Raw genomic sequence first — 22,717 nt, 5'->3', positions numbered from 1 at the left:
TCGCAGCTCGCGCGATTTCCCGTTTGCCCATTTACGGTCTAAATCCATATAAAAAATAGTTCTTTTGCAATTCGTTCTTTCATTTAAGCGGTAATGTATACATCGGAAGATGAGTAAAATAATTTTTGTGATAATAAAACATGAGCCAGTAATGCTTTCGTAAAAGTTTTCATAGATATATTTGCTTGTGTTTGAACGCGTAGGAATATTTTAACCAGCACTGTGAATGATAAGGAACTACTTCCGGTTGTTTGCACAAAATCTGGAAAAATTGAACCTTTTAAGTTCACTTTGAAAGGTAAATTTAGAGTTGTGAACCGCGTAAAATACTGCAGAAGCACTCAATTATCATAACACTAGTGTACTAAATTAGTAGAAAACGGAAGTAAACAGAAAAATTATGTCTTCCGTTTCTTGCACATGTTACTTCCGTTCCCGCTTTGTTTGTGTTTGAAGTCTATATTTGTGCAATGGCTGCGTACAAAAACGATGTTCAAAATCGGGAAAGGAGTTTATTTTTTTAATTGGTGGCATAACCTTCGACAAGGTTGGAATTAATTGCATGGTTTTACCTTTGGGGTTTGGTGTTGAAGCCAAGGGCAAAGTCGGGCGAAATAACAATAAGATCTATTTAGTTCTGTATTGGTTGACAGGGCTTATTTTCATTTGTAGCAATTTAAATCCTGTAACAAATGTGTCAAAACTGAGGCAAGTTCTGTTAAGTATGAGTACTAAAAGAAAACATTTTCTGCAGATTTTCGTAAACAAGGTTAAGTCTCATATATATTCTTTCAAAAAAATCTTCAGATTTTTCCTTACGTTGTTGTTTGTATCATGTGTGAATAGTATTGGAAATACAAGACATGGCCTGCATGGTGTCAATTGCCTTCACCGTTTGCCTAGTATAAAAAAAATGACCATCAGGATTGCTAGACTGATTGTTTTTAACATTTCTTATTTTAAGTGTAACAGGAGCTTATACAGAACTGCATTAACCTCTCTAATGCATAATTCCTTTTCCAGGTTTTAAATCCAGTTCAGTCTTATAAACATTGACTCTCTGTCTGACGGTTTCTTCATGTTCACACGACACCACTTAAGCCGATGTCGGCGTCTCTAACAGAAGAGGGCTTAGACCCGGCTCTAGTGATATCGACCGTTGAGGAACAGATCATAGAGGACCAGCAGGCGGCTAAGGAAATCATTCTGTGTCCCGAAATACAGTTTGTACAACAGAAATCACAGGTATCAAATAAAGTAAACAAACTAATATTACCTGGAGTATTTGAATTATAAATCAAAGCTTTACTTTGGAATATGGATGATATCAGTTTTATGTTTATATGGTTCAATTCGTAATCAAAAAAAATAAAGTTCTTATTTTTTACCTGCATGAGGAATTTTGTGTTTGACCTTTTCAGTTTTTTTTTGACAGCCAGCCAAGGAGAAAGATATTGTAATATTTCCTAAGTCCCGGCAGTACTACGCTAAAATGTCATTGGTTGATCTCGGAAAACGTCTCCTGGAGGCAGCCAAGCGAGGGGAAACGGACGACGTCCGTACACTGATGTCCAATGGGGCACCCTTTACCACAGACTGGGTAATCTATCACATAGGATTTATATGGACATAATTCGTGTATAAAATTTCATAAAACTGAATAATTTATAATAAAGTTTGATAAAACTTATTAATAATTTGATTATTTTACGTAACACAGTGTATGAGCAAGTTAAATATATATGTCATTATAGACAAGTTTGAAGTGATGTTCATATATTAAGGTTCTAACTGATCCTTAAATAAGTATGTTAATTTTTTTTTCCTTTTTGAAAGCTTGGGACTTCCCCTTTACATTTCGCCTCCCAGTACGGTCACATTGAGACAGCTGAGGTACTTTTACGAGCGGGTATTAGTCGTGATGCTAGAACTAAAGTAGATAGGACCCCCCTCCATGTGGCATCACAGGAGGGCCACTCTGACATCGTGGAACTTTTGGTCCAGCACGCAGCTGATGTCGACGCCAAAGACATGGTGTGTAAAATTATGTGCTGCTTTAATTATTTCTGTTAAAACCTCTCTAATTATTTACTACTTGCATAAGATTTAGTTTGGAATAATAATAATATAAAAAAAATTGTAGGTTTTATATACAAGTAAAATCAACTGTAGGAGGTTTTGTTACACTGACAGGTTGAAAGTTTGAGGATTTCGTTATTGTAGAACTTAGAGAAATTTGTTGATTAAATACCTTAACTTCTTTTAGTATTTTATACATATATTTCTCTTTAGTGATAATGAAAAATTCATTAAGTGGAAATACTGATGTTTGAAAGTTTGATAAATTTATCATATTCTCACTTTTACTGAACATTTTTATGAAAAAATTGAATTTTTGGAGCATTTAATTTTTTTTTTAATAAAAAAAAAAAAACAAAGCACCCTTTTAAATTCAAGTCTTGTGTGATTTGATATCAGTTAAAGATGACTCCTCTACACTGGGCCACAGAGAAGGGACACGCCCACGTAATGGAGGCCCTGATAAAGCATGGAGCTGATACGACGTGTGAAAACAAGGTGAGCATTTAGTTATCCTAGATGTTAAGTCTCTAGTTATCCATATGGTTAACTATTACTGATAAAGCATGGAGCTGATACAACGTGTGAAAACAAGGTGAGCGCTTAGTTATCCTAAATGTTAAGTCTCTAATTATCCATATGGTTAACTAGATAAAGCATGGAGCTGATACGACGTGTGAAAACAAGGTGAGCTCTTAGTAATCCTAGATGTTAAGTCTCTAATTATCCATATGGTTAACTAGATAAAGCATGGAGCTGATACGACATATGAAAACAAGGTGAGCGTTTAGTTATCCTAGCTGTTAAATCTATAGTTATCCATATGGTTAACTATTACAGATAAAACATGTAGCTGATACGACGTATGAAAACATGGTGAGCATTTAGTTATCCTAGTTGTTAATTTTCTAGTTATCCATATGGTTAACTATTAAGTGATAAAGCATGGAGCTGATACGACGTGTAAAAAGAAGGTGAGCGTTTAGTTATCCTAGCTGTTAAGTCTCTAGTTATCCATATGGTTAACTATTACTGATAAAACATGGAGCTGATACAACTTGTGAAAAGGTCAGTGTGTTAATTCATCCAGACTGTTAAGTGTTTAATGATCAATATGATGATTAAATGTTACTGATAAAGCATGAAGCTGACAGGACGTGTGAAAACAAGGTAAGTGATTTGTTATCCATAGGATTATTTGTGAATCCTGATGGAGGCCCCAATAAAGCATGGAGATGATACAACATGTGTAAACAAGGTCATTTTTTAATCATCCTGTTTGTTAATTCTCTATTTATCTGTACGATTAACTTTTATTGATAAAGCATTGAGCCTGACAAAAAATTTGAAAACAAGGTGTGTGTTTAGTCAGTCTCAGTTATCCATATGATCAGCTGTTAGTGAAGTGGTTAATCCATAGTTATCCTTTTCATGAGTCAATGTATTTGGTTAAACATGAAGGGAGCATCCTCTGTCTTTGAGAAAATTTCAAAACCAGACTAACTATCTGTTTTTAGTCCCTTCAATAAATTGTAAGAGTCAGTGTATAATTTGACAATAATAGAATCCGTGTAGATTATATTTTGTCTTTTGACAAAATCCCTGTACTTTGTTGTGATATATTTGCAGTTTGATAGGACCCCTCTAGACATTGCTATAGCCAATGGGAGAGCAGATCTGGTACAGATTCTTCAGCTAGCCCAGGTATTACTTTATCTGCATTGTAATGTTTTAGTGTTACCAATAACTAAGTAATATCAAATGTACAATATGCATTTGTTATTTACACTCTCATAAACACAGAATGATATAAATATGTCATTTAATTTATTTACAGCACACACATATTGGGAGCATGGGTGATGATGAAACAGTTACCATAGAAACTACAGAGGTGGATCCAGAAAATGTAGAAGAAACAGTTACAGTGTCTTCAGACTTAGATGGGGTCAAACAAGGTAATGCTGGGATTGGGGGATGGGGGGGGGGGGGGCAGGGCTCGACATTAACTTTTTTCCCTACTTGTCCATTTTGACAAGTGACCAAGACATTTACTTGTCCGAAAATTTTTCAATAAAGATCAAATACTTTCAACTGGAAAACTAAAAATAAATGCTGTTAACATAAAACAGAATTCAAACTTCGTAAGTTCCAGTTGCATTTGCAGTAGTATGCAATTAGTGAACTTCGATCCCAATGGAGTGTACTCAATTACATAGTGATCCATATCGGGATGGAAGTTTGGCTTTTATGTACTGTTTCCGTCTTAAAGTACCGGTAAACTTTCAACAGTCATTCTTTTAAATATTTAGAGACTTCTTTACATTAAAATGTACTTGTCCAATTGGACAAGTGCCCAGCAATATTCACTTGTCCATAATTTTTTTTCACTGGTAGCTGACAAGCGTTAATGTTGAGTCCTGGGGGTGGAAGAGGAGAGGTAAATTTGGGGTTTCAAAAATAGCTAACATGGTTACTTGAAGCTCACAAATCAGTGCTCTAAAAACTGGACCATAAAAAAAAAATCTTCAGTTCTGATGATGCAATGGAGAGTGTGTTTGTTAATGGTAGTGTTTATTTTTAGATGGACAGGACCAGACAAACTCCTCAGTACTAGCGACACTAGCAGCTCTAGCTGAAGCCACAGCTCCCAGCAGCAGTGCTCAAGGTAAGGGCATTGTCATTGTAAAGAGGGTGAGTCTCAAAGTGGGGGGGATGCTCCCAGGAGAAATGCTCAGGGTAAGGGTGGGCTTTGTCATTGTAAAGAAAGTATATCTCAAAGGAGGGGGGCATGCTCCCAGCAGCAGTCCTCAGGATAAGGTAAGGACATCATCATTGTAAAAAGAGGTCATTTAGGAGGTAGATGGGAGAAGGTACAAAGTTTATCATTTAAGTATTGAATGAATTAGCATAAAATGTCGTTGCTTCCAGACCATAAAGTTTAAGGGAAAAGTTATACATAAAAAGGAAAATAATGTTAATATAGTGCCTAGATCATTTGTGTCCTTATTCATGAATATAACTGAAATGTGATTTATAGACCAATGTACAATATAATATACATAAAGATTCTGATAGAGTTTTATACATGAGTGGGCAAAAATAGGTTGTAACCCATGTTTGCTCTACATTTCTGATTTCATTGAACTAAATAGATATAGTGAGTGTGTTTCTCAGGAGAATTGCAATTCTGTAATTTTCATTTAACAAACTGATTTTGGTGACTAATGTAACACAATGAATTTTTAGTGACAACTGCCAACACAGATGCCATGTCGTGGTTAGAGAGTCAGGGTATCACAATGATTACCACGACGGAGGGTGGGATCATATCCTCAGCCATGGAGAGTGGGCAGTCTATAGCTCTCACAGGTAAATATATCACAGAGTCTGAGGGCAGAATACATGTCCCAGCCAAAGAGAGTAGGCATTCCATTGTTCTGACAGATAAATATTACACAGTGGAGAATTGTAGTATTGGCAATAAATATTTTATTACTATGTTTCTATTTATAGAAGCTGGAAAGATTGCTTTGACCAACATAATCAAACAGCAGGGCCTATCAGCTGGAACTCTTATTACCCAGGATGCCGTTCTAGCTGATGACGCCATAGTTACAGATGATACAGTGGTGACCCAGGAGTCAGCTATCTTAGGACCTGGCGAGGTGATGGAGGGAGATGTAGAGCAAGGACTCGTAGAAGGGGAGGAAAATCAGGTCAGTGCCAGACTCAGGCAGAGTTGTCTGTCTTTGTTGTGTTGCCTGCATGGCAGACATCTAGGTATTACTTTGTCCTTTGCCTGTCCCTCTCTGTAAGTGTCTAAAACATCAAACTATTTCAAAAAAGTCAAAAGAGTGGACATCTTCATTCAAGCTGCATAGTTATTATTATTTACGTAAGGTAACACCCAAGATCAAGGTTAATTAGAAACTCAACTGTCCAATGATTTGTTCATGTATGTACTAAAACTGATTTTTGAAACCATATTTATTTGAATATAAGAAGATGTGAAATGTTATTGAATTAATTCTCAAAATTATGATTTTATTTAAAACATTCTCCTTATAGAAGATTACATGGCAAGGTAGAAATTTAAAAAAAAAAATATGGCGAAGGAAAATAAATGACTTCAATTTCAAATCTGTTTAACTTAAGAATTGATAGAAACATAAATAAAAAGAAAGAAAACAACAAAGAAGAGATTTATAGCAATAAATAATTTCTTTCTTTACTGTAGAAGGTGATTACGATTGTCGCTGCCCCTGGCCTTGACCCAGATCAGGAGGGACTGGGAGAGGTCATGACCTCAGAAAGCATGGTGATGGGATCAGGGGATGCTACTGATGAACAGCTAGGTAAGTACTTAGTTCTATGTGGGTTAAGTGTGAAATATAGTTTTGTTTGGTGACTGGCAAATCATTGAAAAAGTACCTACATATAGTCTTAAATGAGTGTAGGATATACATGTATATTTGACATCACAGAAATTCTCTGTAAAGTTTTAGAAATGAAAAATGTTCTTAAATTGAAAAGAATATAAGAAAAGAATCTAGATGCTGATAATCAAACTAAATCAATAATTAGGATTTCTTTTTTCTGTGTATCTGAAGAGATGTTCATGAGAGAGATAGAAGGCATTGTTGTTTGTTTGTTTTTTTTTTTTTAGTATACTTTGGTATATACTGTAGTTTTTGTAACTTTCTTCAGAATCCCCAGAGGAACCTCCCATGAAGAAAATGAAGTCTGAAGCAATAGAAGAAGAGGATACAAGTATATACACAAACCCTATAGAGAAGGACACAGAGGAGGTAAATAGAATAGCCAACAAAATATATGTAAACACAAACCCTATACAAAAGGATACAGAGGAGGTAAATAAAATAGCCAACAAAATGTATGTATACACAAACCCCATAGAAAAGGATACAGAGGAGGTAAATAGAATAGCCTGTACAAAGGGAGGTAAATAGAATAACCAGCAAAGTATACACATAAACCCTATAGAGAAGATACAGAGGAGGTAAATAGAATACCCTCTACAAGGGGAGGTAAATAGAATAACCAGCAAAGTATGTACATAAAATTCAGAGACTAAAAGGGGAGGTAAACAGAATAACCAGCAAAGTATATACACAAACCCTATAGAGAAGGATACAGAGGAGGTAAAAAGAATAGCAGAGAAAGACATGGGGGGAGGGGGGGGGGAGTAAATAGCATATAAAATAGAGGAAGACAAAGGGGAGGTAGAGATACATGTACAATAGAATATCCCATAGAAAAGAGATAAATAGAATACCACAAAGAGTAAGACACTGGGGAGGTAAATAGAATACCACAGAGTAAGACACAGGGGAGGTAAATAGAATACCACAAAAAGTAAGACACTTGGGAGGTTAATAGAATGACCAATCAAGAAAAAAAATAGATAGATAAATTTAATACCCCATAGAGAAATAAAGAGAACATTTCATAGGATGCTATCTAGTGTCTAGAATAAGATGGTTTCCCAAGCAATGTTCTGGAATAAAGTTTATATGAAAGTTGATGTAAAATCTACTAACAGGCTTTCAAATATGGTTATTACTGTAAATTAATTTTTATTTGCGAGAACTTTATATTTATTTAATTAAGCAAAGCTGACTGCTGGCGGAAATTTAATTCTCACATGTAATTGTTATTAAAGGTTATGGAGAACAGAAACCAAAATTCATGAAAATTTTGTCTTGCTTATTAATACAATATTACCATTTTGCAAAAATAAGGTCTCTCTAAAATAAGGTCTTGTGAAAATTTTGTAATCTTCCATACACATGTCTGCTATTCAAATTTCTTTTTGAATTGACCTTGTAGGGAGTTGACCTTGACAAGGAGACCCTCCGTCGCCAGTTGGAAGAGATGCAGCGACAAGCGGAGGCATACAAACTACAGCTGCAGCAGAAAGAGGAGGAGGCCGCCGCATATAAAAAGAAACTAGACGAGAGTATCATCACAGAGGTCTCAACGGAGGAGACGTAGGGGTCAGAGGTCAAGGACATTTCAGGTTACTCAAGGATTTGTCATAAGAGACAGATGTTTGTGCTGAATAGTGTTTCTATGTATGATAAGCTGTTGATAGGAAATGTTTTACCAAAATAGTAAAGGGAGGTTACAAGACACTTGTTCATGATGTGGGTTTAGCCTTGCTTGACTATGATGTGAAATAAACCACAAATTCATTCAGAAAATGGTCATATTTTAAAAATTACAAAGGTACATGGAAATACACAAATTTGAAGAAAAGAAATTCATTGGCAACTTTGTAAAAAAAAAAAAAAAGAAAAAATGCATTCAGGTTACTCCTGGAATATTAAAGTTTTATTGGTGAGATTATTGTGTTTCTTCCACTGAACTGAAATTCTTTTTCAGCAGTGTTCAGAACGAATCAAGTCAGAGCAAATCTGATCTCATTGTAGAACTTGTAACAATATTTTTTCAAAAGGAATGAAGTGTTTCGTATAATGATGAGTGAAAATATGACTGAATTGAAAGGTAAGGAGGAATTGAAGTGTATAGGAGATGTGGACAACAGTTAACTTTATTTGTCATCTGTACATTTATCATTGTTACCGATTATATCATGTTTTCATTGGAAATGACATCATTTACAATTTATACTTTTAATGTGTCAATATTTTAAATTCTTCTTCTACATTGTCAATCTCTTATTTTTGATTTGACAATAAATGAGAGATTTGGAGTTTTGTTCTGTTATTTTTAGTATGTTTGAGGATTTCATATGGGGTGGCACATTTGAATGTTAATTATACTTTTCAGTGGATGTAATTAAGTGAAGTGGGAGTAAATAGCAGGTGTGGTTGGGATCTGTAATATGGTACATGTATTTCCTTCTTAGCTGTTTAATTTTCTACTTTTCTTGTGTTCAGAACATCAAACATAGAGGACTTACAAGTAGGTCACCGTGACCTCATTTTAGAAGCTGATGATGCATCGTCTCCACACAAAGAATTTGCCTAATCACTGTTGGTTGAATTTTCTTATGGAAGATGTATGGCAAATCTGAGAAAAGAATGCAATTTTGAAATTGGTTATTCATAGTCAACTGTTCTTGAAGTTGTATGAGCCTTCATCAAATGTATGGATTAATGTATTTCTTAGAAGTGTATTACAATAAAGAAAAATGTTACAAAGCTTCAATAAGTTAAACACCTTTTATGATGTTCTGACTTGATCACAATTTTGAGATTCACTAGGGTCCTTTCTGGCATTGTAAAATTCTTTAAAAATCAAAACTTCAATTTTAGCTTGCAACACTTGACAACATTCTTGGATCTAAGATCTGTTGAATATACTCAAATACAACAGTTTTTTGTAGAATTTAAGAACTTTGCAATTTCAAGAAACCTGTCTTCTAATTCGAAGACTCTCAGACAGAACTTTCTATTATGCAATGAAAGCAAACATCTTTGAAATTATTCATAAAGTGAAATTAATTCTTAAAAATCATTTATGCTAGAACAGTTATTTCATATGTAACTTAATACGATTTTGATTGGTAAACAAGCCAGATGTATTTACACAAACCTGACTGAAGCCGGGGATTAATAATGTGATGTCACAATGAATATGAAATTATTGTGTTATTTTTCTTATTCAAATTTCATCAAAAGATTGTTGAAGGTGAACACGACTTGTAAATAGCCATACACCATATTAGTTTTCCTATCTCCAATATCAGCAGTGGGGTATATCCTTCACATTCGTTACAACTGATTGCAGGGTTTGACATTACGGCACGTCCGACCAACCCAGTCTACTAAATGAGTGGTCCGGTCATGTAAAATGTACTTGAATTAGACCGACTGGTTGTGTTGATGAAATAACTGTTGGAGTCCCATTTCAATGTTCAAATAAATAATCTAATTACTTTTAAAGAAATTTTCTTCTTTCTTCGAAGCTATTGCTGTATGAAGGAGAAAAAAATCCCAGGATAAGACAATCACTATTTTAGCCGGGGCTGTAACTGGCAAGTCAGTCGCAACTACTGTCGTTCAGTATCAATATGGTTAAAATAGTTACATATAATAGAGTTTTAAATTTATTAATATTTACGATAATTATTTTATTTAATTCATCAATGTTCTTTAAAGCTATAGTACTAGAATGTCCCGATGAACCAAATTCTCGATTGTAAGAAATAAATTTGCATGTTTGGTGAGGTCTAGTAGGTTCATGGTCAGGGCTAGTAAAAATTATCGGAAGTAGCCCGATTAGTCTAGTACTTATAAAAGTTAATGTCAAACCCTGGATTGCTTTCTTGACACAGGTACCTGCATGGAATGGATAACCCTTGTTCGTGTTGGTTACCTTACATTACTTTGTTTACACTTTACTACAGTTTACATGTATTTGTGTTTGTTTGTATACTGAACTGACCTGTGCAAGTGTTGCATTTCTTTGGTAACTTTTTCTCCTGTCGTTGAAGAAGCACACATTTACTAGCCTAACAAATGTTTAATGATAGCTATGTAGCACATGTCTGTCTACACAGGTGAAAACAAATTACACTGAAGCGTGACTAAGTGAACAGCTTATATAGGGGACTCAGATATAAAGAGAGAATAAAAGAATGTGGCAGACATACTCCCTTTACACATCATGTTCAGCTTTAATACCTACATGTACATGTTGAATAAGTAAGACACAAATACTCTGTTTTCAACAACTTTTTATTTTGGGTTCATAAATGCTGACAACACATACTGTATGAACAAATGGTACAATCTGAAGTGCAGTTAGAAATGGAACATTTAAAACAATTCTGACAATGTAAGAGTAGTAAATCTATTACGGTCTATGCACTCAAATTAAAAAAGATTAAAAAAATTAATTCTTGTTTTTAGATGAAAGTATATGCATTAAAAAGTCAACTAAGTTCTAAAAATTAAAATAATTTTCTAATTTGTCGATTGATTGACATTATAGAAAGCAAGTTTGTCAAAATCTTAACTCCATGGATACTGCTACAATTAAATCTTTGTCACAATGATCAATGCAGTAAAATCAGTATACATGTATTTCTATGAGTATTTAATTTTTTGATTTTTTTAGATTTCTCTCCCATTACAACCTCACTACAGCCCGGCCAAAACGTGTCACGTAACACCCTAGAGATGAAGTCATAATCACCTATACCCTCAAGGGACCAAGTCAAGGTCCCCCAAACTGTCACCTGGTAACACCCCAAGGTCCCCCACACTGTCACCTGAGGCCTGTTCAACAGAGCGAATATTCACGAGCGCTCGCCAAAATTCCTTATACCTCCAACAGAGCGAGCGCTGTTGAACAGGCCTCTGGTAACACCCTAAGGTCCCCAACACTGTCACATGGTAATACCCTTAGGGGCATGTCATGGTATCCTTTAAGACTCACTGGATCTATTACTATGTTATACCACTACAGAGTTTATGAAGTCACAGCTACCCATACCCCCATAGGGACCAAGTGAGTGTTTCCCGCTAACACCTTGTCACACCCCTTGGGAGCCTTCATGGTCTCCATCTAGGTTATACCACTACATGGTGGCTCAAAGAACCTGCTATAAATGGTAACCCACCCCTCCTTTTATGATGAACACACAAATTAGTGAGGCTAACCAACAAACAAAGCCAACCTTTGTGACTTACTGTGCACCAAAACAAACCATTTAAAATGTGCTAAGTAACTATACACTACAAACTAGAGGTTCTGTGAGCGAGCTCACAAAATGATATCCCCTGCCACAATTTTTTTAAAAGTGCCCATTCTTATTTTGTAAATGTGACCTTGAACTTGCCAAAAATACCTTGGTTAAAAAAAATGACACATCCTCTGGTCATTAGTAATCTTTCAGTGAAATATGGACATGCAATGTTTCTCTATAAATTTTTTTTAGACCTGTTATGAATTTTACACTTTAAATACCAGTGACCTTGAAATTGCCAAAATGACCTTGGGTCAAGGTCATGACATAATCAGGTCATAATTAATCTCTGTACCAAGTATGAGCTTCCAATGATTCTCACTTAAAGTTATAGCCCAGACAATAGTTTTGTACTTTTTCTGCCAGTGACCTTGAACTCGCCAGAATGAACTTAGGTCAAGGTTAAGGCACATCTTGCGTCATTAGCAATCCCTGTACCAAGTATGACTTTCCAGCGATTCTCCATTACATAGTAATAGCCCGAACAAGATTGCACGGACAAACAGACAAGGTGATTCCTATATACCCCCCAAAACTTCATTTGCAGGGGAAATAATCAAGAATGTTTCACATCATACAAATATACAGTATATACACTATAGGGAGAAAATCACTAAAAATCTATTTTATTTTCCACTTTGATCATGATGACATCCTAGCAAGTTTATCGTACATGAGTAACTGTACTAAAATTATTCACTTGTATCATCTGTCCTAGTGCATCCAGTGACAAATTTAATACACTGGTCAAGTCTGAAGGAATTGAATACAGGACAAGGAGATCATTTCATTTATGTTTTTTTTTTTTTAATTTTTTTTATTTTGAATAATAAATCATTAATATAATGATTTTTTCTTAGATATACTTCAACCTTATAGAGTGGGATTGTATGAGATATGGTGGTGTATAATGAATTTTTGAATAAATTTTTCCCTGTTTGTTTCTACATTACAATAAATATAATATTAGAAGAAAGTATGAAATGAAGCAAATTCCATAAAAATTAAAAATTCAAGAACCGTAGCACTGTTAAGAGTGACTTTTAAAAAATTACCCTCCTGCACTTTCTAGGTCCAGCAAATGAATCTTATTTATACCTACAAGGATTTGAAGAACTGAATCTTCACTTTCAAAGGTAATTAAGTTATAGATATTTAAGTAAATTTGTTCACCTTAAAAGTTATGAGGGAGGGGGGAGGGTAGAAAATAAATCCCAAAAGACCTGGGAGACAGATAGGTCAGTTGACAGGTGCCCCCAAAATGGTTGGACTTCAGAAAAGGGAGGGGGGGGGGGGCAATAAAAATACCTTTGTGTAAATTCTGAGACCTGATAACCATTGCATTTTATGTTGCAAAAATCTTATTACATACACATGATATAAACAATGCAGAAATATACTCACATGATGGAGTAAACTTTTGTGCACAAAAAAGCAGTGCACAATAGACTGTACATGACTTGTTATAGTTCATACTGAATATAGTCTGTGTTAATTTTAATATGATATAGATTATTTTAGTTGTAATTTTAAGACTTACACAAATAAGATTTTCTTTATTTCCCCTTTCTGACTATAATAAAACATGACAGGAAAAAAAAATAAATACTGTAAAACTTGTTTAGTATGAACATAGATAGAGCAAAAATATGACAATTGGTCATCAGAATACATTCTCACTCATTCTAACTCCAAGTAAAACCTCTTAGAGCTGGATTCAAAGTTTCAAGTCATTACCAAGTACAATCAAGTAGAACAATTCCAGAATCCATATTAAGTTTAGATGTAATCAAACACAGCATCAGTTCATGCCTCATATAAAATACAATGATGTGATGAACCATACTTCCAGTCATTATATAAAACTGTAAAGCAACGGGATAATCTGATAGTGAGTCACTGGGAAAACATATCACAAGACTGGGTAAGATGAAGTTAACACTGGGAATAAATACAATCAGGAAAATAAGGGAATCGTATAACACAGACTTCTGTATAAGCTGACAATACTGTACACTGTACACTGGGAAATACAGTTAAAGCTCACTATATCAAACACTGATAAGTCAAACCCTCGGATACAGGAAACATTTCTGACAGTAGTGTCTGTTCAATACATCAATGTTTGACTGTAAATAATAAATGACTGTAAGTTATAAGGGAAGTGTACAATACAGGTTTATAGCTTAACCTGACAATACTGTATTTGTGAACTTCACTACCTTGAACACTGGGTTCCTTTGTGACAGTGGCTTGTCATGTTCAAGGTATTGAGGTCTGACTGTAAAAAATGATGACAGAGGTATACCACAGACTTAAGCTAACAATACTGGAATTGTACAATACATGGAGGAGATACACAAAACAAATGGGATTATCATCAACCAAAAACAAAATGTTACAGATACATACTAGGTACACTCTGATTAGCTTTTACAACTATGGTCCAAAATTAAAAATCTTAAATACGAACGAAAAGTTTAAAAACAAATATATAGGTGACACAGATACACACAACATAAAATATTTGTAGAATATATACAGTAAAATATTGACCTTTGTAAACATAAAAATTGAATTTTAAAAATTGCCTCTGGTCTAAATTAAAAAAAAAGAGTAAAAATCATAATCATGATTGGCACTTAAGGCTTACAACTAAAAACGAAATAAAATAGACAAGCTATATTTGGATCAACTAGAGGTCATTGAAGGATATAAAACAACCCAATTCTCTATCTGTAGAACTTCTAAACATTTCAGAATTCAATCTATGTATGATCAATCTTCTTGTTTATTCAGTGAATAATTTCCAATAAACAGACACCGATTCCCAGTGGATTAGGAATGTTACATTTTTAGACCTGAATATTTGTTTTTCTTGTCTTGAAACAGAACTGTATAAAAAGTTTAAATAGGTTACATCACTCAGTATCGATCACAGGATAAACAATACACAGTGTTTATATCACAATAGAATGACCACAGAATCAAAAAAAAAAAAAAAACTTGGATGCATTTTTTTTTAATAAACTTGGTAAAATGTCATTTGGTCTTGTCACTTTTTAGTATTAATTAATTCATCCTAATATAAGAATACTGCCAAGAAAAACTTCCTATGATAAATATGATGGGGATTTATCTAAACTCCTCAGTTTAACCCCAATCTCAAAAAAAGAGTAATGTAAGCATGTTATAAAAGCATACTATTAAAATAAAAATGTGCCTGTTTTCTTCATCAATTCCTTCCCAATATTTTTTTTGAGCATTATAAAAGTAAGATTGACTCTTGTTAAGAGGTGGGATCCTTAAGTACAGTCTCTGTGTAAATCACTGATTAGGAGCTAATTTACTCCGTCATCAAACCTGACTGAACAGTTCCTTCATCTCGACAAACGTCTGGAATAGTTGGTCCATAAACACCGTGGAGTCGGTGCTTTTGGTTGACTTTTTGGAGGATACATGGAAAAATACCTTGTGGTCCCCGGGAATCATATAGGACACGCCATAACCGTCGTCTGACACCGGGCCAAAACCACCCCCTGGACACAGCTGAAAATAGAACAAAATTAAAAGTATAACAGGTAAGGAGAAAAAATGCATTGGACAAGACCAGGATTTGATTCAGGAGCCCCTGAATAAGTAGTCAGTGCTCTATGAACTGAGCTATCTGGCCACTGAGCCAGCCTGACCATCAAAAAAGTAGGTTTGCATATTTCCAAAAATACCTATTGTTAGATTAAGATGTTTTAAGTACAGTCAATTCTCGAATTATTGCCATTTGATTCATCGCCATTCTCTCAACAACGCCATGATTTTTCAAGAAAAATTTTCCTGCTATATAAAGTTCTCTTTATAACGTCAAATTCGCATACTGCCATCCGCCACCCTGTTTCAAAACAAACATCCATTCCAAAGTGACACTTATCTAGATAAACAGACACAGGTGCACATTAGTGAAGGGGCTGATTAATTATCGCTATCTAAATCACCATTGTAAAGCCAGACAAGGTATATGTAATTAAAGAATTAAACATCAACTGTTATTATAAATTTGTTTTCTGTTTATAAAAAAAAATTATTCAGTCATGGCTTTGCCACAAAAGCGGTTGTTTTTAAAGTTTGCCGATAACGAGATCAGTTCGAAGATCCCTACTTCAAACATTGCAAAGTTTGCTTTAAAAATAGTGATACAGTATTATTTGTGAAAATTTTAGCAACAGAGTAAATATATTTATAGGAGATGTATATATTATATACATTAGAGTATATATATTTACAGGAATTCATTTTACATTCTAGCTATGAACTATCAGAATTAGATCAGGAAGATCGACACAGCCTTTTTTTAATATCAGGCATTCAGGTGTATATGCATGAACTTGTGTACATGTATGCCTTTATATTTTAATTGACTGTGTATTTTGTTTTACAATGAAATTATTGTACATAAAACAACTATTTGAAGCATTTTCAAATCTTTAGAAATATGTTTTATATGATATTAAGAATATAAAAGCTAAATGTTTTATTTCCAAGAACGGAAACTCTATTTCTTGTTTCCCCAAAAATGGGAAATTCAATTCATCGCCAAATTCGTTTTACTGCCATGATTTCTAAATTACTAAAGGCAGCAATTTATTGAGAATTTACTGTATCATTACCAAATCATAAAAATTTGAACCCCACTACAATGTTGCATGTACATTTGATACGCTATAAACTATACTTACAGCAAATCTGTACTTATGGCATGTCTGTACTGTGTAGGTTGCTTTCTGTTGCTATATTTACGGCATGTTTGTACTGTGTAGGTTGCTTTCTGTTGCTATACTTATGGCATGTCTGTACTGTGTAGGTTGCTTTCTGTTGCTATACTTACGACATGTTTGTACTGTGTAGGTTGCTTTCTGTTGCTATACTTACGGCATGTCTGTACTGTGTAGGTTGCTTTCTGTTGCTATATTTACGGCATGTCTCTACTGTGTAGGTTGCTATTTATTGCTGAGGTTGCTATACTTGCGGCATGTCTGTATTGTGTAGGTTGCTATTTATTGCTGAGGTTGCTAAACTTACGGCATGTCTATACTGTGTAGGTTGCTATTTATTGCTGAGGTTGCTATACTTACGGCATGTCTGTACTGTGGGAGGCTGCAGTTCGGCGAGGTTGCTATCTGTTGCTGAGGTTGCTGGCTAGTTGACAAAGTCCAAGGAATTGTCAAAGCTTCCTTCAAGAACTCGCAGTCCTGTCCAAAAATAAACTTAGATATCAGAGATCAAATTAAGTCTAGCTCACAATTACTTTAAAAGTTCTGTCATCAACCTAGTACAATAGAGTCTGTTTAATAATACATAGAACTACAGTGTTTAAGAACTAAGCCAGAGAAAAAAATTTGTTTATGATTTTTTCACTATATGATAAATACATTGTTAGAATCTGTAAATACAGTGAGATATAATCAGCAATGATATGAAATATCATCAACAAAACATACCAAAGAATGAACACATATATATGAAATCCATGAAAGGCCTAGAATTTTACTGAATTATAGTATTTTTCATGCAATATTGAGATTGCTTGCTAACTGCATCAGTTTGTATAATACATTAGATGACTTACTAATTATCATCTTGGCTGAAATCAGATCACTAATTATCACTAAAAATTGACTATTGAAAAACAAACACTGTAAAACAACTTCCCTTCCTTTGCAATTAACTTTTCCAAGATTCACAAAGACGGAGAAAGAAATCGTGAAAGTTTGTCCCCATACGAGAGCAGTTTACCCTATTCTGCAGTTTTTTTCCCCATAATTTCAATGGTTTCTGTCCATAATTTGTTTTTTCATCCACAATTCTATTGTTGGCAAAAACATTTTTTGGATTTTTCTGATGTACATGTGATAATTTAGATGAGAATTTACTCTTATGTTAATATCCATTTTGTCAACATATAATCATATTTGGCAACCCTACATACATGTACATATCAGTGTAATTAAGGTTTTTAATTTGATTCCTATTATTGCTAAGATACTAATACAACATAAAACGATTTAAATTCCAGAGCATTATTAACCAGTTTTTGGAGACTAATCTGTAATCTGTATTTCATGACAAATATTCAGATATGGAATTTCCATAATAGTAAACAGCTCTGCCATGCACTATTATTCAAATGCAAAAAAAAAAAAAAAAAATCAGCTGAAAAATAGCTACCCAACATCACTACATTTAGAATAGTTATAAGACAAAACTACAAACAAAAGTAGCCACAAAGGAAAGCTTTTTTACCAGCCCATTTAGTACTTACATAGCCCATTTAGTACTTACATAACCCATTTAGTACTTACATAGCCCATTTAGTACTTACATAACCCATTTAGTACTTACATAACCCATTTAGTACTTACATAACCCATTTAGTACTTACATAACCCATGCCTTTGCTGACAACATAGAGACCAAACAGGTGTCGATCAATGGCCCGCCCACACATAGCGTCTCTATAGGCGTCCTGGTGTCTGTCACAGGCCTTTCTCAAGAGACCAATGGTCGTAGACTTAGGGACAGATTTGTCTAGAAACGCCCTACAAAATAAACATTAAATGTAGATTATAATCTATGGGTATCCTAAAGTCGCTCACACATCTTCCTTAGAAGACAAATGGTTGCGTAAACCTAGATAAATTGAATCTCCGAAAACAGCCAGCTTTGCTTCCTGTATTTCACAATTTTTATTTTCACATAATTACATGAGATTCTGCTCGCAAAGTTCTCCAAGATATTTTTATTATTAAAGATTTCATACAAAATTAACTAGAATTCATGAAAATTTTGACTCACAATATACCAATATCCATATCATGAAAATAAGGTCTTGTGAATATTTGTTGATCTTCACTGTCTACCTCATTTGATAAACACAAGAATCTTCTAAAGTTATCATTGAGTCAGTTACTCATAAATAATTTAATTCTCATTATAACGCGGTATTTGATTGGATTAAAAAATTTACTTTATATCGTATAAATTGGGTTGCCTACGTCACAATGACTTGCGTCAAAAACATATTGATCCGCCTGACGTTACATTTAAATTTTGTACAATTTGGAAGTACTTTATTTCAGGGGAATCATCTTTTTTCTTACACTAAATGAATGAAAATAAATTATAAGGAACGAAATTAATAGCTACCCAATTTATACAGTATAAAGTGGGTTGGAACAGATTTACGCTTTTTTTTATAAACTTCTTTGTGGTTTATAAAGCGTACACTGCCCCAACCCACTTTATACCGTTTAAATTGGGTAGCTTTTAAATTCATTCCATAAATAATAAGACATGATAAAACTTAATTCGAAATGAAGCCTCTGGTAACATACTTAACAAAGGCAGCCGAATCCGTGCTGAGTGTGCGAACGGTCTCTGTTCTGCCATGAAGATAAAGTCTCGTCATCGAGGACTCGTACGTCAGTGCAAACTTCCCAGCATTCTTATAGTACGTCACTTGAAGCGCCATCTGGATAAATGCGTCCGGACTCACCTGTAGTGTTTATAATACATGACCATTAGAAACAGTGTTTCAATAGATATCTTATACAATCATAACATCCAATTTCTACATTAAGTGTTTATAATATATCACCATCAGAAATAGATCAGTTGGATGTAACAACATATCACTAAATTTAGATCTCCTGTAATATTGAAGGCTATCCAGAGTAATTCTTCTTGTTTTCCTTCCAATCATCTGTACACTCCTTATTGAAGTGACCATTAAGCTTCACTCTGCCTGGTACATCCCTCTATATTCCCTATGTACCTGGTACATCTCTCTATATTCCCTATGTACCTGGTTCATCCCTCTATATTCCCTATGTACCTGGTACATCCCTCTATATTCCCTATGTACCTGGTACATCTCTTTATATTCCCTATGTACCTGGTACATCCCTCTATATTCCCTATGTACCTGGTTCATCCCTCTATATTCCCTATGTACCTGGTACATCTCTCTACATTCCCTATGTACCTGGTACATCCCTCTATATTTCCAATGTACCTGGTACATCCCTCTATATTCCCTATGTGCTTGGTACATCCCTCTACATTCCCTATGTACCTGGTACATCCCTCTATATTCCCTATATATCTGGTACATCCCTCTACATTTCCTATATACCTGGTACATCCCTCTACATTCCCTATATACCTGGTACATCCCTCAGCATTCCCTATGTACCTGGTACATCCCTCTACATTCCCTATGTACCTGGTACATCCCTCTATATTCCCTATATATCTGGTACATCCCTCTACATTTCCTATATACCTGGTACATCCCTCTACATTCCCTATATACCTGGTACATCCCTCTGCATTCCCTATGTACCTGGTACATCTCTCTATTCCCTAATATGTTCCTGGTGCATCCCTCTATTCCTTATGTACCTGGTACCTCTCTCTCTGCCTATGATTTCACCGCAACATTGACTTATGACTTACCTTACAGGACTTCATGAACCCCTTTCCATAGATGGTCAACTCCCGCAGACAAAGGTCAAGGTCATCTGAATTCTATAAATAGAGACAAAAACTCCTCAAAATTTAATTGAAATCAATTTCATCCTGAAAAGGCTTAAAAATGCACTCCTGTTTTGTTTGGTTTTAAGCTGAATTTGATAGAATGTCTCCTCTCTGCTAAGAGAAAAACAATTCTGAAATTGATAAAGAGCAAGAGTCACTTAGGGCCTTTTCTGGCCCTGTGAATTTCTGAAAATTCAAAACTGTTTAGTTTTAGTTGACAAGGCAATAAATAATACTTGAACACTTGGTGAATGAACATCTACTGAACATGACATAATTTTCTTTCTAGTCAATGCATTATGACGTCATGAATTACGTCATTATTCACATATCCTGAATATTTCTCCAAAAATGGACAAAATATGATGCCATTTTTCAAAATTTCGTATACAGCACAACCTCCGATCCAAAATGTGTAAATATATTATAAAAGAACTGTTAATGAAGATTATAAAACATATTTTAATTTTTGGATTGAGGGGTGTACTCATATTTTAATTCTTTGCTGAAGGTTCTCAAAAACACCTGTTTTCTGCAAAATTCAGTAACACTGCAATTTCACACAACCTGTTTTCCAGTCGCCCACGTGGTGCAGTGGTTAGAGCGTCTGCTCTAGAGTCGCGAAGTAAGGAGTTGATCCTTACATCGCGGGTTCGAATCCCACTGTGGGATGTGGAGACCGGTCCTTCGGATGAGACCGTATAAACCGAGGTCCCGTGTCGCAGTAGGTGCTGGCACGAAAAAGATCCCTCACTGCTCAATGGCCATAAGTGCCGAGTAAATGACAAAATTTGCAGCTCTCCATCGGCAAGTGGTGGCATCTCCATATGAGTGAAAAATTCTCGAGAGGGACGTTAAACAACAAACAAAAACCTATTTTCCAATGCCTGGACTCTTCAAAGGAAATTCTGTTATATAAAGAGAAATCACTAAGTGTCTACTTTATATTAATGTTGAAAATGGTACACAGGGTGTTAGTCAATAAATTGGTATATTGACAGGGCCATTTTATGCATTAAGTAAACCTAGCTCTTTTGAAGGAAAAAAATAATCATCTCAAATGGCTCTGTTGGCTTGAATTTCAACAGTACCTCCATCTCTTATTAGAGAGTTTTTACAATAACAGAAAAGATTTAATCTAAGAATGCAGTTTCATTTAATTTCTTAAATTTTACCATCTTGCAGACTTTCTCTGCCTCGATAATGGCCGTCCTGAGATCTGGAGTTACTTCCCATATATGTCGCGTGGGTTTGGAGAGGACATACTTTGAATCCTCAGGATTTGAAGGCAGGGATCCATCCTTAAGAAAGCCACACTCTTCTAATGCTCTGCAAAACAGAAAAAAAATCTTATCTGACTTCACAGACTCAGGTAAAATAAACATTTTATAAGTTCCTCAAAGATTTTAGAATACTCTCACAATAAAATAATTCATTATAACAGTTAGTACTTTTTGTCAACATAATCCTGTCCATGATTTCAAATTTCTTCAAACTTGTAGTAGTAGATATTTCCAGTTTACTTGGAGATATCTTGAAGAAATAATTTTATTTTGAGACAGTTCTACAGTGAAATCATCACTGTTTGTTGGGGGCCAATGTTTGGGGATTTGTGGGTAACCCTTTCTTACATTACCCATTTATGTGCTCACAAATGATATGTCTGTCAGGCTCATTAAATTCTTTGTATATGTGAGTTACCAACAACATAATATCCTCAGGAACCAGTCAAATTCTTGTTGCCCACAAACATTGACGCCCATGAAATAAAACGATTCCCAGGTATTTACAATCATAATTTAATCATTACTCACTCTGCAGTAAAGTTATACTCTAGAAGATGTGCAATGATTGGAGCGTCCGCGTAGGAGTGTTCACTGTTACAGCCCATCCTGCCGTCGGGGAAGGAGACCAAATTAAAACACTTATCGTACCACAGCTTGCCATCATTATCACACAGTAGATAGAGTCCTCTCTGTGACATTGTCTCGTATCTCTCTGTCTCCAGAGTCAGCTGAAAAATAAATCACACAGTAGATAGAGTCCTCTCTGTGACATTGTCTCGTATCTCTCTGTCTCCAGAGTCAGCTGAAAAATAAATCACACAGTAGATAGAGTCCTCTCTGTGACATTGTCTCGTATCTCTCTGTCTCCAGAGTCAGCTGAAATATAAATCACACAGTAGATATAGTCCTCTCTGTGACATTGCCTCGTATCTCTCCGTCTCCAGTGTTAGCTGAAAAATATATCAACTTTTTCTTCATTTGGTTAAATGCATCCTAGCAGTGAATAAATATTCAGTTAAGT

At 34.8% G+C, this 22,717-nt stretch overlaps 2 protein-coding genes across 3 annotated transcripts in view; one reads left to right on the top strand and one right to left on the bottom strand.

Annotated features, from left to right (window-relative positions):
• The first annotated feature begins 202 nt into the window (after positions 1-202).
• On the top strand, positions 203-8,818 carry LOC133199145 (GA-binding protein subunit beta-1-like). 2 transcript variants are annotated; one of them, XM_061335012.1, is made up of 13 exons: positions 203-298; positions 1,024-1,245; positions 1,436-1,600; positions 1,837-2,034; positions 2,479-2,577; positions 3,709-3,783; positions 3,917-4,037; positions 4,664-4,747; positions 5,329-5,451; positions 5,596-5,798; positions 6,320-6,437; positions 6,790-6,890; positions 7,933-8,818. In XM_061335012.1, exons 2-13 carry the CDS (start codon positions 1,105-1,107, stop codon positions 8,095-8,097), a joined length of 1,593 nt encoding a protein of 530 aa, XP_061190996.1. In that variant the 5' UTR covers positions 203-298; positions 1,024-1,104; the 3' UTR covers positions 8,098-8,818. The 2 variants fall into 2 exon arrangements, with proteins under 2 accessions (XP_061190996.1, XP_061190995.1); XM_061335011.1 differs by lacking the exon at positions 203-298 and adding an exon at positions 503-547.
• A 6,060-nt stretch (positions 8,819-14,878) lies between these two features.
• Positions 14,879-22,717, bottom strand: part of LOC133199144 (carnitine O-palmitoyltransferase 1, liver isoform-like) — a 33,242-nt gene continuing 25,403 nt past the window's right edge. The window contains exons 10-16 of the mRNA XM_061335010.1: positions 22,225-22,424; positions 21,586-21,739; positions 20,330-20,401; positions 19,207-19,367; positions 18,255-18,411; positions 16,948-17,064; positions 14,879-15,370 (exon numbers count right to left, since the gene is read on the bottom strand). Coding sequence (XP_061190994.1) covers positions 15,179-15,370; positions 16,948-17,064; positions 18,255-18,411; positions 19,207-19,367; positions 20,330-20,401; positions 21,586-21,739; positions 22,225-22,424 — 1,053 coding nt within the window. The 3' untranslated portion in view covers positions 14,879-15,178. The remainder of the gene's footprint in view (positions 15,371-16,947; positions 17,065-18,254; positions 18,412-19,206; positions 19,368-20,329; positions 20,402-21,585; positions 21,740-22,224; positions 22,425-22,717) is intronic.

Source organism: Saccostrea echinata, unplaced genomic scaffold, assembly GCF_033153115.1.
Source record: "Saccostrea echinata isolate AGI-Se365-2 ecotype Australia unplaced genomic scaffold, CSIRO_AGI_Sech_v1 ptg000033l, whole genome shotgun sequence".
In the NCBI taxonomy this organism is placed as follows: Eukaryota; Metazoa; Mollusca; class Bivalvia; order Ostreida; family Ostreidae; genus Saccostrea; species Saccostrea echinata.
Note: the sequence above shows the minus strand (reverse complement) of the source record. Positions and strands in the feature narration are given on the sequence as shown.